This window comes from Poecilia reticulata, chromosome 2, assembly GCF_904066995.2.
Source record: "Poecilia reticulata chromosome 2, P_reticulata-male-v2, whole genome shotgun sequence".
In the NCBI taxonomy this organism is placed as follows: Eukaryota; Metazoa; Chordata; class Actinopteri; order Cyprinodontiformes; family Poeciliidae; genus Poecilia; species Poecilia reticulata.
Window position 1 is genome coordinate 39,702,272 of NC_088831.1, and position 22,145 is coordinate 39,724,416.

General features: G+C 38.1%; 1 protein-coding gene across 1 annotated transcript in view; it reads left to right on the plus strand.

Annotated features, from left to right (window-relative positions):
- The window catches only part of ramp1 (receptor activity modifying protein 1), a 56,852-nt gene extending 38,055 nt beyond the window's left edge, over positions 1–18,797 (plus strand). Inside the window, exons 3-4 of the mRNA XM_008402391.3 lie at positions 568–703; positions 17,444–18,797. Of these exons, the coding sequence (XP_008400613.2) occupies positions 568–703; positions 17,444–17,699 (392 nt within the window). The 3' untranslated portion in view covers positions 17,700–18,797. The remainder of the gene's footprint in view (positions 1–567; positions 704–17,443) is intronic.
- Positions 18,798–22,145: the final 3,348 nt, after the last annotated feature.

Consider the following 22,145-nt stretch of genomic DNA (forward strand, 5'->3'; position numbering starts at 1 on the left):
ATGTTTTCGTTCATATCACCAAATCATTTCAAATGTGTCTTTACACATGAAGCTCTAGAAGTGAAGAGGGTGTACTTTATTTATACACACCCATTAAATAAATTAGAATAATACTGAAAAGTCAATTTATTTCAGATTTTTTTTTCACTAAGTGAAACACAATATGATGATTTTCCGCTTACAGTTAATAAAAATTTAAATATTACATCATACCAATAAAAGAATAATAATACAGACATGTAGCCTGAATGAAAAGTATGTTTAACACCTGCATGAAAGTTGTACATTTTTCAAAAGGTAATAATTGTAACACCTTTAATAATAGTAATGGGCCTCATCTGACAGTATATTCTAATTTACTGAATATGTTACAGCTGTGGTGACTTGAACATCACTGCTATGATTAAAGCTCATGTGCTACATTATTTTAAACATATATTTTTGAATCCAGATTTCTGCATCTTGCTGGGATATAATCACATCCATAACAAGTTTGAACTCCTGTCTCCCTTTTTTTCTTTGTTCTCTTCATTTTCTCTGTTTTTCCCCCCACTGTGCTCTCACCAGTGGCTCAGTGTTCCCCCGCGCTGGGATGTGGAGCCCACTACCAGTTCGTGATCGAGGAGTTCTGCCTGACCAGATTCAGGCTAGACATGCAGGAACTGGACCAGAGTCAGTGGTGTAGCTGGGAGGACACAGCCAAGTGAGTAATCAAGCACAAACATGCACAGAGGAGAGAAATGAAAACAGACTTACTCTTGCAGAACAACAACATAATGAGCTTCACGTCTGAGATGCACATCTCACTGATGTTGGGTTTTATTGCAATAAGGAGGATAAACACGTTTTTATTGCAGAAATAAACAGAGATGCATTGTTGTATCTTATTATGAAAAAAAAAAAAGAAAAAGCTGTGAACTTGTTTATATTTGATTGCCACTCTTTATGATTGTCCAAGTTTTTGGTTGCGTTCCAACAGTTGATTAAAAACTGAGGGAAACAACAGAGAGCGAGTAAGTGGAGGGTGAGAAACAGAGAGGATACACACACAGTCAGAACAAAAGCTGCATGCCTTTGGCATAAACAAAGATCTTTTGTGCATGCACAAATATTATCCTTGCACTCACTGTAAAAGATGCTTTAGGCTACGTCTTTCCAAATTGTTCCAGCAGATTATCATTTCAAATCAGTTAATCAGTTGAATAAACACTAAAACATTTCCTACTCCAACAGTAAAACTGTCACAACATGATGTATTCATCAAACGTTCGCAAATCAAATGTGCGTTTTTACTGTTGCTGCCGCTCATCTGTCTGTGATCCTGGAGGGAGAATCCAATTTGGCGTCTCCAAAAAAAAAAGTTGACGGAGATTTTTGTTTGAAAGAGGAGCGGTTTGGGAAAACAAAACAACAATTATTCTATTCTAAAGAAGGAAAACCTCCTCTAAATAGAGTTTTAATCGCCAATTCTTTACAGTACAGATGTAGATTTTTTTTCTCACGTTTTTGAGAGAAAAGTGAAAGAGAACAAAGCGCTACAGAGAATGAAGGATTCAAAATGTGAAATATAGTCTGTCTAAGTTAAAAGGTCAACCATCAGGAATGTTAGCCCCTCTCACCCTTTCTTTCTGGGCGAACCGCCTTCAGAGATCTCTAATTCACATCGAGTGACATTTGGAGTCTGTGTGAGCGTCTCCTGTGAGCGTCTGGCCAGTTTGCCTCGTCTCCCGGCTCCTCGGCGCGTCTCCGCTGTCAAGAGGAGACCTGCTTCCTCTGCCCTCTTGTCAGTCTTCAGCTGTCAGTTTATATTCAGCTCCCTCTTCATAAAACACTCAACTCTGTCTCTTAAAGCCACTGCTGTAGACATTAGTCAGTGTTATTCCAGTCCAACTTACTTTTATGAATCCTCGCAAGGTTTCATGTACATATAACTCTGAGAAAAACGTGGAATCGAAACTGTTATAGGACGTTCATTGGTTCATTTGAGTTAGTTAGTAGAAAGAAATAAAACATGACAAGCCTGTTACTTCAAAGCTGAACATTATGATTTGTGAAATGTTCAAGAGTCAGAGTAAATCAGACTCATTACATTTTTCTGGAGCAATGGGAGATTTCATTTTGCAGTTTTCTATTGATGTGTTAATTTCTAAAAGAGATTGAAATAGTTTTCTTTGAGACAAATTTGTTAAACTGTCTTTAACAGAAATAATTTTATTTCAATAGAAAAACATATGTGGGGTGTTTTCAGACCTCATAGTCCACTAGACTCGGTTCGATTTTCAGCCGAAGCGATTTGCCTTCATACTGCACCTTGTCAAACAAATCAAGCCCTTTGTTAGTTTATCAATCAACAACAACGCACGGACACACTAATTTAGAGAGACCAGTTAATCTCATGTTTTTAGACTGTTGGAGGAAGCAGGAGTTCCTGGAAACCTTACAAGCTACAGGCAGAATGAACTCTGGTCAGAAATCAAACCCAGCATCTTCTGGCTGCTACACAGCAGTGATAACCACTGAGCAGCCATAGACACGTCTTTCTGCAGTAAATAATGAATTAAATTAAAGTTTCCTTTTTCATTTGCGACGATTGTTTACTGGGACCGTCACGTTGTTGCTTTCTGTCACATTTGTTCCACTTCCATTATTCCCCTTCGAATCACAAAGACCGCTGCTTACTTTAATATTCTTTCCATTGTTTCTTCAAATTTTCCAGTTCCTCTGATATATTAGTGACACATATGAGAGATTTGTTTTCCCCAAGTCTGCCAAGCAGCCATGGTGCTGTTATCACACCGTGTGTAAAGGCCTTGTGTGTTTTCCTGTCAATATTTTGACGTGTCGCCTCAAAGCCCAGCACGAAATGAGAAAATGGCAGAGAAAAGCTCTGCAGAGGTCACAGCAGCATTACTCACAGCTCAATACTGCAGGGCCTCACTGCCATTCAGGGTGTAAATTGGACATTTTGAGACTGGAGGAGTAGACAGGAACAATGAGACTGGTACAATCGATAAATTAAAGGTTCTGTCCGACTCTGTGTCGTTGATAATCACCATGCTGCTATAAAACTCATTAGCAGGAAATTCCTCAGATGCATCCTTGGATTTGTGATCTGTTGCGTTAAAGGATGTTAACCAGCATTCTTTCAAAGCTGCCATACATTGAGGTTTGCCCAATATAAAGTATTTTATTTCATATTTGACACAGCTAACATTTTCTTCAGTCATTATGCTGAAGATATCATCAATTTGAACCTTCAGCCAAATATAATTAAAGAGCATTTAACCTACTTTTCAATATCCTCGAGGCCTTCTAAGTTTTTAAAATATCCACTTTTGTGTGACTGCTTTATTGATTGAATAATAAATATGCAGTATGCGTGCATCTCTCATATTGATACATATAAAATCATCCCAAATAAGCCCTCATTTGCTACCAACTCAGCTCAAAATTGTCAAAAAAAGATAAAATTCCATAAGGAGACTTTAATTTGTGATATACAAAGATGCACAAAACAAAAACATAATCCATGTTTTTAAACAGTAGGGATACATGTTTCAACCAATTCATGAATCCCACAGGAAATATTGTAGAAATTAGATATTTATTTTACAATTATCTTCAACTCATGCTGAAAACTTCATAAGACTTTTGAAACTTCTAAATGTTATTTATTCACGCTCCCAGTAAGGTGTACGTTTTCAGCTCTGTACAGTCAGCTCTTATTTTGATGTCGATAACTTTGCTGAAGACAATTATTTATAGTCCAGGTCAAACATTAGCATATCTAGATGCTAGTATCTGCTGACCGATATGTAAAGGACGGCTGTGCAGCTCTGTGATTTAATGCGGTGTTGAACCTTTGTAATATAACAGATGGCAGCCGCTGTTTAATCAAAACAGAATCTATTATTACCCAGATGTAAATTTACTTCCTTAAACATTTTTTTTTTTAACTTTTTCTACATCTATTTTTGGATAGAAACATATTTTTATCTGTCTGTTGAGGAATTTCTTTGAGCACAAACCAAAAAATCCAGCAGATGGAAATCATGACAACTCTGCTGCTGCAAGCAGGAGACAGATGGAGAGACATAACCTTCATGCTGTGGCGAGGAACGTTGACGTGTCGCCATTCGATTCAGCTTGATCATTTTCCAACATGTTGATGGCTCCTCTTTAGATTCAAACGCTGACTGGCGTCTCGAGACCCCATAAACAAAAAGCTGCAACATGGAAACTTAATAATGCATATGATTATAGTTTTCCTCTTTCATAAAGTGCCACCATCACATCTCATTTCATAGTTGAAGGTGCGTTCTGATTGATCAGCTGTGCCCCGGCTGATGATCATGATCAGACACTCGTTCCAGGTTACTCAACAAAACCAGTTTCATAACATAAATCAAGCGGAGGCGTGGAGTATGCATCATTTTTGTTACACAAGTTTGTTTTTTTGACTTCATTTTATTTCCTTCTGCTTATATCACTTCCATCCCGACTTTTTTTTTTACATTCAGCAGCTTGAGCTTGAGCTGCTCTGCAGCCTATGAGAGGTCAAACCAGGAACTTCTTAAAGCCACACAGGACGCCGCCCACCATGGTGGAGGTCACTGCCTACGCAGAGATGATGTTGAGATATTTAGGCTGCACCTGGGAAGTCGGTGAAATGTAAACTACACGGGATTGAGAGGATATTTCAAATTAAGGCAAACCCTGCACAGGCAGCACAGGCGCATTATGTCCTAAATTCATCTATCTGTTTGTAACACACATCAGTGAACATGTGGAACAATGAGATGAAACCAAATCTGAACTTTTTGGCTTATGTTAAAAATGATATGCGTAGCAAAAAAACTGACTCCATCAACTTGGTGAAGCATGGTGGTGGCAGCATCATCCTGTGGGGAATGTTTGCTCTTCAGCCTGGAAAGGAAGTCTGGTTAGAGTTGTTACAAAGATGGATGGCACTAAAAACGATCCTGGAAAAGAAAAATTATAACAATCAAAAGACTTGAGACTGAGGTTCACCTTTTGGCGTTACAACCTTTGATATACAGTCATGTTGAATAAATTAGAATATTTTTGAAAAGTTCACTCATTTCAGATAACTAACCAAATGACAGATTGATAATTTCAAGTCTTCATTGCTGATGATTGTGAGGATTTTTTTTGCACACGGTTAATGAAAATATGACATTTAAGATTAAAGCATTACACAATAAAAAATCACATTTTTAACACAGAAATGTGGACATAATGGAAAGTATAGTTAATACTTGCTTAAAGGTTGATATATTCAAATAGTACTTTTAATCTAACAATCAAGTCTCATGTGAATACATGTTCTAATTTATTGAATATGATTGCACATTCAGCTCCAACAGACTGTGAGCCAACGCATATTAAGTTTGTGTTTTATAGATTCTTGTGTTTCATAGTTTTGTGAATGCGCCACCTTTATGAAACACTCCAGATCCCTCTCCACAGATCACTGTTTTCAGGTAAATTTATTGTTTTGTTTAATTAAAATGTAATTTCTGCAAAGTCCCTCGTGACAGCATTTGTTGTGAAATGACGCTGTAATCATCAGTTTTTGTACAAAACTGATTATTTCTGACAGCCTTGAATGCAGCTAAAATAAATCCTTCCAACCATTACCTGAAAATGAAATACAAAATGAGACGCATGATAAAATGAAATTGTCATTTGTGACGCAATTATGCTTCGGTTTTACTGTGTTTTAGCTGTGTAAGGTTTTAGGTTTTGCTTGCAGGAAATGGTTTATAAAACTGGGACAAACTGTTCTGTTGTAGAAGTGTTTCTTCAATTTGTGTCAAAGAAGTTTGCTCAGTATATGCACAGTTTGTTGCACAGCTAACATTTAGTCTATAATTTTTTATTTTATTACCCTAACTTTAATGCATACCCATTTTAGTATTGATCCTCTTTGCTGTGTTATGAGGTCATTTGAAGCAGTAATCTGAGTGATTCAAATAATAAATGCCATTTCAGATTGACACACAGATTTCTACTGGACTTCCTGCCTTTACTTGAGGATCTTTGGCTCCAGTTCCTGCCAATCTTCCTGATTAGTGCTTTCACTGAAGGAAAGGGGTCCATGAAAGCCAGATTTCGGCAGTCTCGCCTGAGCAGCTGACGTTTTGATATGTCTGCTTGAATCCTTGATGGCTTTGATCTAAGGGTTCCTTTATTATTTCATTTCCATACATGAATTTCGTATCTTCAGCAGAGAAAAATCTTCATCTTGATGTCCCGAGGCAATCGTCATGAGAGCCAGTTTCATCTTGACATTTGACGGTGGAGATGGTGACAGAAATTAATAAAAAGGATGAAGACCATGACATTTTCCGAGCTGATTGACCTTCCTGTCTTGAATTGATGTAAAAGAGTCAGTTTGGATTTTTGGGTTAAGTGACTTTCACTACAGTTTGGTATATTTGGAGTTTACCTAGCCAGAATGTCTGAGATTAGTCAAGAAATCAATAAGTGGTGATAACTTTATGATAAAAGCACAACTTTTGAGGTCAAACATTTTCAGGAATCAAACTATTTTTGGCTGTTCATTTTCCAGACTGCACGATGCCCCAGAGTATACTTTTATATGAGTCGCATCAGTCAAAAAATACGTCATAAAGAGGAGAAAAAAACACCTTGTGCTGGATTATAAGTCATATTCATTTAGAAATTGTTAAACATCTGGGGGACATTATCCATCAATCAAAAAATGTGTCATGAAGAGGAAAGATATATACATAAGTTGCAGTTTCTAAAATAAGTCACAAGACCAGCCAAACTATGGGAGAAATGTGACTTATTGGTACCAATTCCCATAATCCATGTTTTCTTCAATAAATACGCAGTTAGAATAAACCGTTTTTCCAGAGCCAACAATAAGAAATGTATCGAGACACGAAGACAATTTTGCCTGTCCTCTACGCAAGACTCCACTGCTGAAGAAAAATCATGCTGGATCATTTGACAAATCAACAAAATACTGAGAAGAATACAATCCGGTCAGATAAGACCAACATCAAATGCTCTGTCTTTGCACACACCCTTATTAGAGGAGGAATGAGGTTGCCCTCAAACTGATGATTTAGCATAAAATACTGGCAGACTTGATGTAGCTTAAGGAATAGCATTCTCATTCTTGATAAGGATTTTAAGATAAAACTGAGCAAGCAAGACAGTGATCCCCAACATATAACCAAGGAAACTCTCTCTACTAATTCTCCACACAGGAAAAACCACAAAGTTATTCAACAACATTTCAGTAAATGGGTTAATAATTAACCCCAAAGCATTTAATTAGAACATTATTATGTACCTATGCCATATTGTAAATGTTATTAGATTTTTCCAAAGTTTTAAAAGGTTTTGTGAGATAGTATCATAGTTTGATGACCAGTATTACTTCAAATCTGGAGTCAGCACAGTAGCATAGAACACAGTGGAATAATGAATCCAGTTGCCGATATTGTGTTTTTCAGTAATACTAATTGTCTCCTTGGCCTCAGTACTCCAGGCTCTCAGTTTTAAAAATAACTCCACTCCTTTGTTACGGGCGAGCTTTTCAGGCTGTGTTATTGTTAAGGGGTATTTTGGTCAATCAGTCATGCATGCTGTCAGCCGTCTCGAATAATTTAAAAACCCTCGTGGTGAGTGAATTCACATCAGGTTACTCGTGAAGCCGGGCCAGAGAACGTCTAGTGAGCTAAGTAGTGTTGAAAGCTTACAGAAGCTTTGCCTCTGTGGAGCTGTGTGAATTAAGAGGCTGATTACTGGGTGATTAGGAATGGATTTCTGCGTGTTTTTATAACTAATGACTGGATAATATCCAGCTTTGCTCCGACTGCTGCGCACTTGAAGCTGTTATGCAATAAATCTCTGATAAAATTAGGACAAGAATCGCAGGAATAGAGAGAGATGGATGGAGAGGCGTCTTAGTTTTCTAAAAAAATATTTACTTGTTTCTTTTTTCTGTTAAAATATGAGTTCTCCTGGAACACATTCATTACAAGATCTACACAGTCTCGCCACTGCAAAGCTGCATTCCTGCTGTCTTTAATCCTTAAAACAGAACAATTCAATCTCTTCCTGCAAAAACAACTCAAAGTCTAAATCCTTTCAATCCTCGTCATCTATGTTATTTACTCCTAATGTGCAGAGTTTTCTTCATTACTTAAATCTAAATGCAAACTAAATCTTACAGGATGTTTTTCCCTGAATTGAGCATTATCTAATAGTCAGTCTTCACATTAATACAGCATTTTAGGACTGAATGGAAAAGAAATGAAAGGTTTTCTTTAGTGCGTTGCAAAATTTAATGTGGGAGTTTTTCTTTTTCTCTTAAACTTTTTGTTTTACAATCTAAAATATTTAAACATAAACACAATAAACATCAAAATAATACCATATTTATCCTTGTATATTTAGGCTCTTTGCATGTTTTACAATACAGACATACTGTAGGCTAGTAATCTAGGCTGAAATGTATATTTCCATATTTGGTTTAAAACTGAGATTTGTTTGAATCTTTGTTTTTGTTGATATTTTCCAGAAGACATAATATGGACCAGTTTTAGCAGCAATTGAGATGCATTAAAAAAGTCAACTGATCTGGATCTCAGGACGTTTTACCAAGTCAGGACAGAACAGCGTGTCCTGAATTGAGAAAACCACAAGTCGGTGTGGGACAGCCTGGTTTTATAGTTATATGTGAACTGATGACATTGTTTTATAGCATCAACTTAAACTGTCATTCATCATAGTGTATGGTCTGTCAGCACGGCCTCATCTCAAATACAAATAACTTCAGATGTTTCTCAGTTCTGTCTGGAAATTTATGCTCAACATCTGACAATTTTATTTTCTATGAAAATGAACAGAACATTGTCTCCCATGATATCAAGGAAACAATTCACAACTTGTACAGTTGTGCTACTTAAATGCTTAAAGAGATGTTAGACTGAAATGTGGGTAATTTTCATCGTCAGTGTTCTTGCAATTTTTGCCTCTCAAACAAAAGAAGATGAAGATGCCCACCAGAAGGGCATGGATGAATTTTTATATATTCACAGATATATTGATTGGTCCAACAGGAACAGAGGAACCATCATACATTTACAATCCTTTTGGTTTCCGATGAGATGAAAAAGTCTCTACAATCATACTTTACTAAATAGATTTCATGACCTGAAAGGAAATAAGTCTCGGTTTACAAAAATGCTGCTCTGCTGTTAACTGCTTTGCAAATATTAAGTCTTCTTTGGGTATTTTGGAGGACAGCAACAGCAGTTAGTCTGGCTTAACGAGTTAAAACTATTACTAGGTTCTAGACTAACAATGAGAAATTAGAGAGAATAAACATTTACCCTGTGAAGCATAAATTTGGACTCACTCTGCGTAGTGATAAATGCATGAACTCGGTCACAAAAACATATTTATTACCTTGGTAAAAAAAATTTAAATAAATAAGCTAAAGCAATTTATAAACACCCTTGCAATCAGATATCCCAAAAAAACACCAGCACTCTATTCAAAAGTGATAACATTTCTCATCATGGCAGTGAAAAACGATGTGACTGTGTGGACAGTGAGATAAAACAAATAATAAAAAAAAACAGCTTCACCACATGAAACACACAACTATTAAACTTCATGGAGGATTTTATCACATTTGTGTTTCATGTTGGAGAGAAAGTGACGCAATACGCAAACCGAGAGGAAAGAAAAAGAGTTGCAGAAGTAAGCAGAATACCAAAGTACCGATGTAAAGAACATTTTATTTGATTTGCTTTGCAGTGACAGTTTGGCCTAGTTTTTGTTGGATTTCCTTGGTATGAGATGAAGGCTTCTCTCCGTTTATTCTTTAAATTGATCTCTCCAAGCAACCACGGATAAACTCTCTCTGCTCTGGATGCGAGTAATGAAGACCTTTTCCGAAAGAGGGAATCTGCTAGAATGCTCTGTTTTTGCCCGTCGAAGAGCTCTGATAAATCACACTGGTAAACTCAAACATGTGATACATGTATACAATCGGTGCTCTTTATGCCGAGTTATAGAACATTATTAATTCTTAGCATTAGTACCCAAAGCAAGAGTCGTATCCACATTCTTGTCATGAAGTCAAACGTCTTTCCAGTGCAGACTGGAAAGGAATATTTCGTCACAATCAGTCCTGAGGTGTGGTTGTGTAGTGAAGGGTGATCTTTGTTTTTGCAGATGATGTGGTTTCTGTTGGGGTCGTCAAACTATGACCTTCATGGTGCACTTGAGCGTTTCGCAGCAAAGATGGATCGCTCACTTGATGGTATTGAGAGCGGAAGATGGATAGACGGATTGTGAGACGTTTCTGCAGTAAAGGAGATGCTGCTCTGTTGGTGAGAAATGAGCTGAACTGAAAAGCAAAGTCGTCTCCGCTGGCACCCTCACCTGTCATGATGACATATGGATTATGACCAAGATGTCAGATAAAAAGGGCTAAAATCAGAAAACCCAGGCTGAGCTCGGAGATAGAGCGAGGATGTCTCTTGTAAATGAGATCTTGGATCTCCATGAGACAACCTGTATGATTAAAGGTCAAATAAATCAACTGTCCAAGAGACTAATGAGACGGGAGTCGGCCAAGTTGGTTTGGAGAGCCAAATAGGAACCTGTAAACTCCCGTAAACCAACAGTAAGACTTTGGAAATAGCAGAGTGAAGGTTTGGTAACTGAATTTTCGATCTATTCAGCAGATTTTGTAGCAATATTTTATTTATTTGTTTTTGTGTTAAATAAAAATGCAAAGTTTGATTAAAACATTACACAAAAGTAAGAATCCATGGTTGGTAGGAAGGCAGGCTGGTTGGTTTGTTGGTTGTTTTTGCTGAACTTTTTAGCTTCCATGTTGCTAACATGTTGTCCTTGTGTGCTAAAATGTCCCAATACTATAAAACCACCAAAATACTGATAAACTAGGACAAATCTGAAAAGAGAAATAGGTTTATTTGCAAAAATCTGCTGATGTGGCAGGAATCTGAAGGTCAGCGATATGTTACAGTCCCTTTTAATCAAAGCTGCTGTGCCTGTCGTTTAAAATGAAACCACAAACTGTGCTGAACTTGCATTATCCTGCACTGAAGAACGGATGGGTTCTTCAGACCTGGCACAGATAGCACCAGATGTAACCTGAAGCTGACGAGGGGAGCGGCAACTCAGCGCAGAGAGGCCTGAGAGTCAGGCTCTGTAAGTGGATTAGACTATATTTGAAAAGTTATCTTATTCCAGTAACTCAAATTACAAATTAAACATATGACATAGTTTAATGACAGACTGATATTTTCAAGCCTATGATTATGATGATTTAACCATAACCTTTATAATTTGAGACACATTTAAAACGTTGTTCACAAGTTTCTATGCTAACTAAATCAAAAGTCACAATTAGACTATAAGACCAAAAGTTAGTTTGATTCTGTGAAATCAGAGTAATATAACAGCTCTTCAAAAAATACAAAGTCACAAACACTTACCATTTTGTAAGAAATATTTAATTTGGGGTTTATGTGAGAGACAAAGACAACATCTTTCAAACAATGAAAATAAAATGTGTTCACAAAAATCTGAAAATCTTGTCAGGCATTTGCATTTGGCCTCCTTAAGTTGATATTATAACCAAGTCATGTCATATATTTCTGACTAGATTCAAAACTAGACTAAACTATTACATCACATGAATACTGATCCAAGCTTTTCTATTGTATCTCTGACTTCATGTTTGGGGTTATTGTTTGACTGGAAGGTGAACCTCAACCCTTTTCCACCATCTTTCTTCAGCTCCTAGCAGGTTTTCTTCTGGGATTACCTGAATTTAGCTCCATCCACTTTCACATGAACTCTGACTAAAACTGAAAAAAGAGCTTGTCAACTGAATGATGCTGCAACCACCATGCTTTTACGTCGTTGATGATGAGTGAAGAGAGCAAAGTGCAGTGCTAGTTTTGTGCTGCACATTGAGTTTTTCTTACAGGTCAAAAGCTTTGAATTGGTCTCATCTGACCAGAGCACTTTCTGCCACGTGTTTGCTCTGTCCCCTGCATGACCTGTGGCAAACTTCAGCACTTCTCAAGGATTTCTCCCACTTGCTTTGTCACTTCCAAAAAAAAGCCCATGTTTTTTGGAGCATATGACTTAGTGTGTATTCACACCAGCCCTGTTTAATCAAACTCTTGTTCATTTGTCCAGAAAGGACAAAGTGTGAGTGTGCAATCAAACTGAAAGCCGATTGTCTTTTGCCAAAGTCAAAAGAGAAATCCTAAACCACTAAATTCTGACGTCACTCCATTTATGTTTACGTTTCATGATGAAGGAAGTTGCGCTCGTGGTTTTTTCAGACGTTTTTGTGTCATTTTCTTTTGTTGTTCTCGGTGCAGCGCCACCACAGGCGAGAAGGGGAACAGGTTTCTTTGAGGGTTTGGATCTTTTTAACACAGTGCTCTGTGAAAGCAAACATTTAACAAATGTTACAATGTTGGTCCCCAGTTGGACCAAGTCTACTGGACTATCAGGTGTGAAAATATCCTTTTAGTTGGGTTAACAGATTTTCCCATCTGAGTTCTGGATCTCTGAAGTGCTTCTTGGCCTCTTCTCCTCTTTAGCCTGAGTTTAACTGGACAGTGAGGAAGAGATCATGTCACAAAAGCACTTTCCTCAATAAGTAGGTTTCTTTCTTACCCAAGCTTCCCTGTCTCACACACAGCTCCTCAGCTGAGAAAAGTCACAATCACACAGTGAAAGTATATTTTAAACAATACAATGATCTATAAACCAAATTACGATTGGTTGGAACATATGGCGAGGTAACCTCTCTTTGCCCCTGATAACTAGTTATTGACACCGTTATGTTATCAATTAAGAAAATTACTGACATATGAGATGCTTTCCTCAGAAATCCACTGCGGAAAAGACTTTCTATAATCTGTTCACACACAGATACATCTTATTCATGTGTCTGCGTGCGTGTGTGTGTGTATGTGTGCGTGCGTGCGTGCGTGTGCGTGGGTGTGTGTGTGTGCGTGGGGGTGTGCGTGTGTGTGTGTGTGTGTGTGTGTGTGTGTGTGTGTGGGGGTGTGTGTGTGTGTGTGCGTGTGCGTGTGTGTGTGTGTGGTATATTAATACCATGAGGATTTTAAGGAAAATTTAGATAAGCCTGGTAAACAAGAAAGAACAAGATTAAAGTGATTGATTTTTTTTTTTGTTAGTGAGGTAAGCTTATTTGTTACTGCCTCAAGGCGAAGAATAAAATAAAAGTAAAGTAGCTAAAACCTCCTGTATCCAGCCAATCCAAAGCAAGATTTGAAACATGAACTCTTACTGGTTGAGAAAAACAACAAACTAAAAACAGCTTTAGGATGTTTTAAAGACACAGTGCTTTACTTCACAAAGAATAGCAAAAAATATATATTTTAAAGGTTTAGCACTATTTTCCATCTTTTGGAGGATTGAGTCTCCAGTCACAGATAAAACATGTTAAACAATGCCACAATTAAAGGTCTGGTGAGTTTCAAAACTTTTTAATTATACAGTAACTTTAATGAGATTAAAGCACAATTTTTCTGCAGAAGAAATAAAAGTATAATATTTGGACAGAGTTTGGACTATTTCACATAAAACTTTCTTCAGAGTTACATTCCTTAGTTTTATCTCTGTGATTTTGTTCATATTGAGACACAAATAAAAACACTATACATTATTTTTGATTACAGGTTAAATTTAGCACATTGAAAGTCAGAGCATCATTTTAGCCAAATATTGTTTGCTTGTAAGTTCCCCATTAACATCAAATTAATTGAAAATATTACCATGAACAAGCGACAATACATTTTGTCATTTAGTTACTAAACAGGTTGATTTCAGACTCTGTAATGTACCAGTGGACCTTGAGGGAATAAATTATTTGGACTGGAGATCAGGAAGTGGTTTCTCTTGGTTCTCTAATGAGAACCGGAACAGTCATATCAGGTTATGTACTCAAACTGGAAACTGTAAAATCTTTGTGGACGGGCATTCATGTGTGAAATTACATGAATCTTTAATCCTCCTGTTGCTGCTCCTGTTAAAAGACTTTGGTGCCTCCTGACCCACTTCTCTTGTAGGGGGTATCTTATCAGATGTTCCACTTTCTTATAATAAACAAAAGGACAATTAGCATCTCGCTGCTGTTTAAAATAATTAGAAGAATCATCCCTGAGGGCTGATGTTGTCGAAGCTCCGAAAACACAACAAGGCTTGACCTTTTAATTGTTCACTGGTTGCAGTCTGGTAACGGTTTGACGACTAAATCATCAATCTTTTTAAGTTTGACAAGATTCCCTTCAGTTCATTTAGCACTAGTTGATAAACTAATGTGAATGTGCAACAGTTAAGTCCTGTGTGAAGCAGCTGTGATTGCAACTTGGAGGTTTTTCAAACTGACTCTGCTACAGGTATGAAACTGCTAGATGTGACAGTGAAGTCATTTTTGTAGTTTTATTCCTAACATTTGTTGCCTTCACTCAATGTTAGAACACCTGCTGCGATGTCAAAGCAGCTTCATGCAAAAACATGAGACTTCAGTGTTTTTTACACAGGAAGAGCCAGACTAAACGCCCGACTAACAGCATGGTGGGACCCCAGAGATGGTCGCCGGTCTGTATGTCATTTTGAAGAGAGCTTTCACACGCCTGCTTTAAATTTAATATGAGTTTGCGGTTACAGGGAGGGCAGAATAATACAAACAACCAGAATGTGTGGTTATTCTCTGTAAAGGCCGTTCCCAAATGTCGTCTTGGTTTTCTAGGTGGAAAAATGTGACATATTGAAAGCCAGCGGAGAATATGAGATGAACGCCAGGAGTGTTGTTTGCACGTGGATGCAAGCGAACTGAGAGCAAGAATTATTTATCTGAACTGCACTGTGAAACTTTATAACAGAGGAGATAACGATGTCTGTTGGCAGTCTGCGTGAATAACTCGACTCACCAACAGTTTGCAGTGATAAATGCTGCACTTCTCGTCGTAAAGCATTATTATTTTTTTTTATAAACACCACATGTATCTGCTGACATACTTGTCCTCTGCAGCTAGCTGCCTTTGCGAGTGTCTCTGTATGCTATAAAGGAACAGTCCTGAATCAGTTCTTCAGTTAATGGAGATCCATCCATCCATCCATTTTCTTTCACCCTTGTCCCTCAGTGGGGTCGGGAGGGATGCTGGTGCCCATCTCCAGCCAACGTTTCGGGCGAGAGGCGGGGTACACCCTGGACAGGTTGCCAGTCTGTCTCAGGGCAACACAGAGACACACAGGACACACAACCATGCACACACACACACTCACACCCAGGGGCAATTTGGAGAGGCCAATTAACCTGACAGTCATGTTTTTGGACTGTGGGAGGAAACCGGAGTACCCGGAGAAAACCTACGCATACACGGGGAGAACATGCAAACTCCATGCAGAAAGATGCGCAACTACACATTATTCAGGTGGATGCGAAAACGTAGATCGGCCCCCCCATTCCCTCCCCAGTTGACGATACGTGAAAGGTAAAACTTGCCACATTTACCTCATTATGTGCGCGAGGTGAAGGAGCATAAGGCGCGCTGAAGTGTGTGGGAAAACATCATCGACGCGCCGCCCCCTCTGGTGCTGCGCCCCTATGCGTTGCATACCCTGCATACCCACTTTTTGCGCCACTGCTGACATGGATGCCGGTCATAAACGCAAATTCTCTTTGGTTGAGCAGACTTCATAGTAAAATGAGTGTTTGACACAAATTATATAGGACAATGCATTCAGTCCTTCAGTGAACTGTGTGTAGAAACACAAATACGCACAGAATCTCACAAAGTTGCCACACTGTCAGGTTGAATTTGATCCTAACCTTAGCTACATGGGGTGAACTGGTAACCGAGGGCATCTCTCTTTGTTCATTCCTCTTGTCTCAACTCCGCTGTGTCTTCTTTAAATTCCTGACTCGGAAACACCCCCTCAGACCGCGGCGCTCATTAGACCAGCAGCAGGACCAGAATTCATTTGTTTTCTCTCTCTCTCCTTCTCTACCACAACTGATTTGTAAAGCTTCAAGGAAACAGCAGAAGAAAGACGTAAACACCCAGACGGAGTGAACCCACCACCTGAAGCCGCACACAGTGCTCTGTTGTGATGGTGCCATGCCAAACAGCCTTCAGCTGTTGTTCCACAAAAAACCACCTATTACTGGGGTGCATCACCAAAAGATGTTAGTCATTACTAGAACATCTTAAATGTGAGCTTTGTAGCTCAAATCAAACGTCAAGAATGAACCTGATGGATTACATACTAATGATGGAAGTCACTTGTTGAAGGCATCCAGAGGGAATATTACCCAACTCTGCAGTTCCCTTAAGGAATGTTAAATATTTTAGAAAGTGCCTGCTTTTATGCTTTTAAGGTCTGCAACTTTAGTCTTTCAGGTTGGTCCCAGAGGTCTCATTAAACAAATTTCCAGCCGCAGTACACAGATGTTTTCAGCAAACAAAATATTAAAAAGTGTGAATTTCTCCATATGCATAAGCAATTAAAATAAGAAATGTGCTCCACGTTCAAAAACACTGCTATGGTGTCTCTTTCCTCCAAACTTTTATGTGAACCACTAAACTTCTGATAAAAACCGTGTTTATCTTCTTTTATGGGCGTTGTAAAGGTACATTTCCGCAGTCAGAAAGCTGACAGCTGAAAACAAGAATGCTTGTTGCTTCCAGGCCAACCTGAGATGATGTGCTGTTAGATAAATGGGTTTCTTTGTGGGGACAAAACACGAAAATATACTTTGATTTGCTTTCTGTAATATGTGTCTTACACTCAAAACAACATGAAGAAGCAGCTGAAAAGCTTGTTACCAACTCTTCTTATTCTCCCTAAGGAATGTCATATTTAACATTACCCTAAGCAGAGAGACTAGTTCTAAACCACTAGTTTTATGTCTGACAACCAATCAAAATCCGACCCCATTAGCATTAGCATTACATTACCATTTAAACCTCAAGTCAATTTGGGTACGTCTTTACCAGATTCGATCATGCAGAATGACATTTTTGCCAGTTTCTCTTTGCAAAAAATCTCAGGTTCAGTCAAACTGGGTTGAGTGTGTCATTGCCTTGTTCTTAATATAATTTAGAGCTGGTTTTTGACTAAGCCATTTTCAAAGACTAATATATTTCACCTAAAAATACAGCTCTGGGTGTGTCTTTAGGGTCTTTGTCTGACCAGAGTATCCTTATCAGCAGGTTTTCTGTGTTTCCTACATGGCTTATGGTGAACTGTACACTATCTGCGCTCTTGGAGAACAGATGGTAAGAAAATGTCTTTATTTTCTTAAGTGTGTGACTGGTTTGCTTTGTGTGTTTCTACCTTGCAGATTCTATGAAGAGCTAACGAACTGCACATACCTGTTGGCATCGAACATGAACTGCTACTGGCCCAATCGAATGGTGGACGAGTTCTTCATCCAGGTCCACAGGCGCTACTTCCATAACTGCTCAATGTCTGGACGACGACTCAGGGACCCTCCAAACCGCATCCTGGGTCCTTTCATTGTGGGTCCCATCCTGGTCACCATCCTCATGACGGCCCTGGTGGTGTGGAGGAGCAAGCGCAGCGAGGGGATTGTTTAATAAAGGGAACAATCCAGGGCTGGCGTTACAAGTCAAAACATGCTTTATACTCCCTGCAGTAACACCAGTGTCAGTGTTGGGGAAAGGGTTATGTTGGAAGGAAAAAGATGAACTCCAGGCTATAAAAATAGGTTCCACTTCAATGGATCTGTGAAGACATTAACGTCCATTACATGTTTGTTTCATCTTCAAGGATTGGAGTCATTTCTTGGGTTTACCTTTTGCTGCAATGTTCACTTGAATCTGGACCAGAAAACTGACTGGTGATAGTATATTGTATATAAAACTATTTTGTTCTGTCAGAAACTGCTCAAAAGGATGCTGGATGTGATTGTACAAAAATTAAACAAGTGCTTTCAACAACAAAGGAACAGACGACTAAAAGCTCTGACAGGAAACCCACAAATATTCTCGTCCTTACATGTATACATACACTGTACCTAAACTATACGTAGTATGTACAGCTTTGTGATTATTGTGTCATGATTTTGTTGCATTTAATGTATTTTATCTACACTACCAGTTCTCCGCAAGTCAAGGGTGTAAGTTCAGGAAACGGGAAGCACGTTTTGGAAAAGATCGTCGAACTCCAGCTTACTTTTTAAGAACTTCCACATATATAGCCATGAAAATGACAGTAGGTTAAACAGTGGGCAGATGGTATTGTAAAACACAACTCCAGATAAATAGAAGATTCAAAGCAGTGGGTAACTTTAAGTTAGCCAACGCACAACGCTCCTGAGCATCGTCATCGCCCAAAGCAGTTTGTGAATCACGAACCTTGGGTTTCTATTGATTTATGATCTCTCAGTGTAGTAGAGTGTGCCGCGTGAACTAGTCCTCCATTGATATTTTCAAATGCTCTTTTTCCTTTATAAATTCATTGACCTGTAACCTGCCTGTCAGCAAAACACACTTTGAGATACACCCACAGTTTGTAGTTTGTGCCAAAACCTCGTGAAGGAAAAAGAGGGAGAGCCATGTTTGTTATGAAACGAATATATAAACCATCTTCTGTTGGAATGACTTTCACTGATTGATTCTGAAATCTGTGATTGTGAAGAGATTTTCAATAAAATGTCTGAATAATGTGTTGAATACACACACCACAGATTCTCTGCTATGACACAATGACAGAAGGGGTTTAGCGTGTGCAGTTTTTATTATGAATCTTGAATTCAAATTGTTTTTTGGGATTCAACAATGATGCACCTCAGTGGCTGGGAAGTTGCTAAAACCTAATGATGGGGCTCCAAATTCATGATTTCTTTTAGGAATGCAGAGAAAAATTATTTCACTATGTAACAGAAATTCCTTTTACTCCTCAAAAATTTGCAGGTAAGTTCAAGTCAAACCTGACTAATTAAAAGAAGAAATCCACTGCAGTTCGTATCTTGTTTTAAGGACAGCATCACACTACCTGTCCAGTGTGTTTAAATGTAACAGTCTTAACATTTTAGATTATTTTTAAATTAATCATGCCATGTCTACAACAAAATTCACTCATCCACTCACTGTGTGGAGACTTTCACAAGTTTTCTGAGCAAAAATATTATCACAAGGTTTATGTTTCATGTTTACCCAGAAAGGTGGTAATTTCTACATTTTGCAATTAGACTTTAGTACTTTTAGTTAAAAGCACAGCAGTAAAGTGAGATTAGATTTTAAGAAGGGAGGTAATGATGAGGCTTGTATGATGCTTAAATTGGTGGCAGAGATTATTTGCTAAATCAACTATCTATGCTCAGGGGTTTTTTTCTAGGTAGAGAAATGATTTCTTTCTCCTGACAGGATCCAGCAAGACTTTAATTTTCCAACTCGCTCCACTTTGGTGCTTTGACTGGAACTGACACACAAACTGGTGAAAGTCATTCCATCAACTGCAAAGTATTTCCTTTTTCTTTTTTTTTTTTACAAATAGAATAACCCAACTTCCAGAATAACCAAACTACAGCCACAAAGATCTCCTACCTCTATCCTCAAGATTTGCACTGTTAGGTAAAGGTAATGTTTGAGCCTTCCAGAAATGAAACTAGAATAAGATCAAATATAGCACTGGCTTAGAAAAACAGACATAAACTAATGTTAGCTTAAGTGTTTGAAAAGCACTTGTTACACACTGACCTAACACAGATAAAAGAAGCAGAGACCACTTGAGTTCTTGCTAAAAATACTTTTATCCTCAACTTCTAAACAAAATCTCTTAGATACAAGGAAAAACGCCACCAAACAAGTGGGCTCTTGTGGGCCGTTTGGCTCCTTTAGGGTAAACTCGGTCTCAACAACCAGACTACTGCAGGGACTGCACAAAAGATCCAAGCTTCCTGTCAGTAAGTCACAAATGATCCCAGTAAAACATGCTACACTTTGTGATTGTATCATGTAAAAATGTAACATTTTACAACTGGTATGTATATTTTTTAATTGTAAGGGTTTAAGGACCCAACTTCCAACCTTTTATACTGTTCAATTTTTTATCAACTCTGATGTCAAAGCTTGTAAAACTCTAAACTCAGAAGGATGTGAGACAGATGAAGATTCACTGTCAGAAGGGCGGACTCTTAACTGACCTTATTAAGAAGTTAACTCTCCCTGGTGAATAACTTATGAAGAACAAAGGGGACCTGAGGATAGTTAGACAGAGGCGAACACTGAAAGTGAAGAACCGCTGATACCCAGACAGAAGCAATGGTCAGTCTGTGCAGTCATTAAATAACTATCAAGCTCATTGAAAGGGAAGAAATTAGAAAGATTAAAAATAAATATTGCATTGATAGGGACTGTGTTGTGCTTGTTTTCGGGCTAATTCATCAGCCCTTCCTTAAATCTTTGTTAGAAAAGATTTCTATCCTTCATAATGGCTGGAGACCATCTCAGTTTCAGGTTAGAGAGAGTGCAGGAGGAATTTCTCAGACTCAGACAAATGTAAAATTTAAAGTTGCAGTTTTTCTAAGTCGGAGGGCAATTTGAATTAAACTCTGTAAAACTGGATGATTCAAACTGTGTGGGATATTTCCATATGTATTTTTCCCTTATATTTATAAAACTATGGATATGTATAGTTCTTTATCACAAATATCAGTCAGTATATTAGAAAATTATATGCATATGCACAAACTCAATTTCTACTCCTGTCTTTGGCACAGATGCAAACAGAACCATCTACAGTTATTGGCATTCAAATGCATCGTTCTCCATTTACATACAACACGACATGGAAACTTCAGCAAATACAGTCAGATTATTTAGAGGGGTTTCAGAATCCCTATGTGAAGAGATACTGAAGATTATGGAGAAGGAAAACTGGAAGATGAAATGTTTTCCCACAATTCAAGCAGGATTAAACTGTGAGAACATGATAAATGCTATTTTCAGTATCAAATCTGTCAGTCTGTCTAAATTTACACTAACTCATCTCCTTGGTTACTAAATTCGAAGAAGATTAACCTTCCTCTGGTGTTAGCTTTCTCCTGCCATCTGTAGTGTTAGCGGGTCATTTTGGACCCGTGTATTAAATCAGCCATAAAATGCCCTAAAAACAATCTTTTATCATCCAATGTTTTTCTTAACTCTTGTTTAGCTGGTTGGGCTCCCTTATCCATGAAAAGATTGGTTTTAATATTTTTTTGTGGCCCCCTGGGCCTTTGTTTTAACAAAATACCCCTCGTTTTCATTGTCTAAAAAGTGGTCAAATGAAAGATAAGAGAAGAAGGCAAGAAAATAATCAGTTGTTCTGTTACCTGAGTGTAACTGAGAGATATTAAAACACATTTCTTAAATGTTCAACAAAAAAAAGATTTTAATTTTAATATTATCAAATATAGCAACATCTATGGTGTTTCGGGTCATTTTGGACCCGTATATATTTACATCAAGAAAAAGGCAAAAACAAGTCTTTTTTTTCCCCACACAATAGAACTTTAATACAATATTTAACAATATGAAAAACAAAACAGTCATAAATAATATCAAATTACAATAAAACAAAGATTTGCAAGGTCAAATAAACAACCAATTGAGAAAATCACATCAAAAGAAATCAAGTACTTGTTCTATATATTCTTGTTTTAGCATCACAGGCTGCCCAGATGTTTATGCCATATTTGCCTGGCTTGCTAGGCATGTATTGCCGGAATGGGCATTTTCCTCGGAAAGGGAGAAAACGTTCATCCACTGTCACCTCTGGCCCTGGGTTGAACATCAGTGGAAGGCGTTGCACCCATCTCTCCCAAACATCCCTGATGGGAGCAAGCTTGTCAGATTTTGCTCTGGTGTCTCGATTGTCAAATCTGAGGACTCTTGAGATCATCTGAAAGGTCCGAAGAGACATTGTTGCCCGGAAAATATTTCTGCCCGTTGATGCATCCCAGAGACTTTCAGTTGCCTCATTGCTGGATCTGTAAACTCCAGCAAGGAGGAGAACACCAATGTAGGCATCCAGGTACG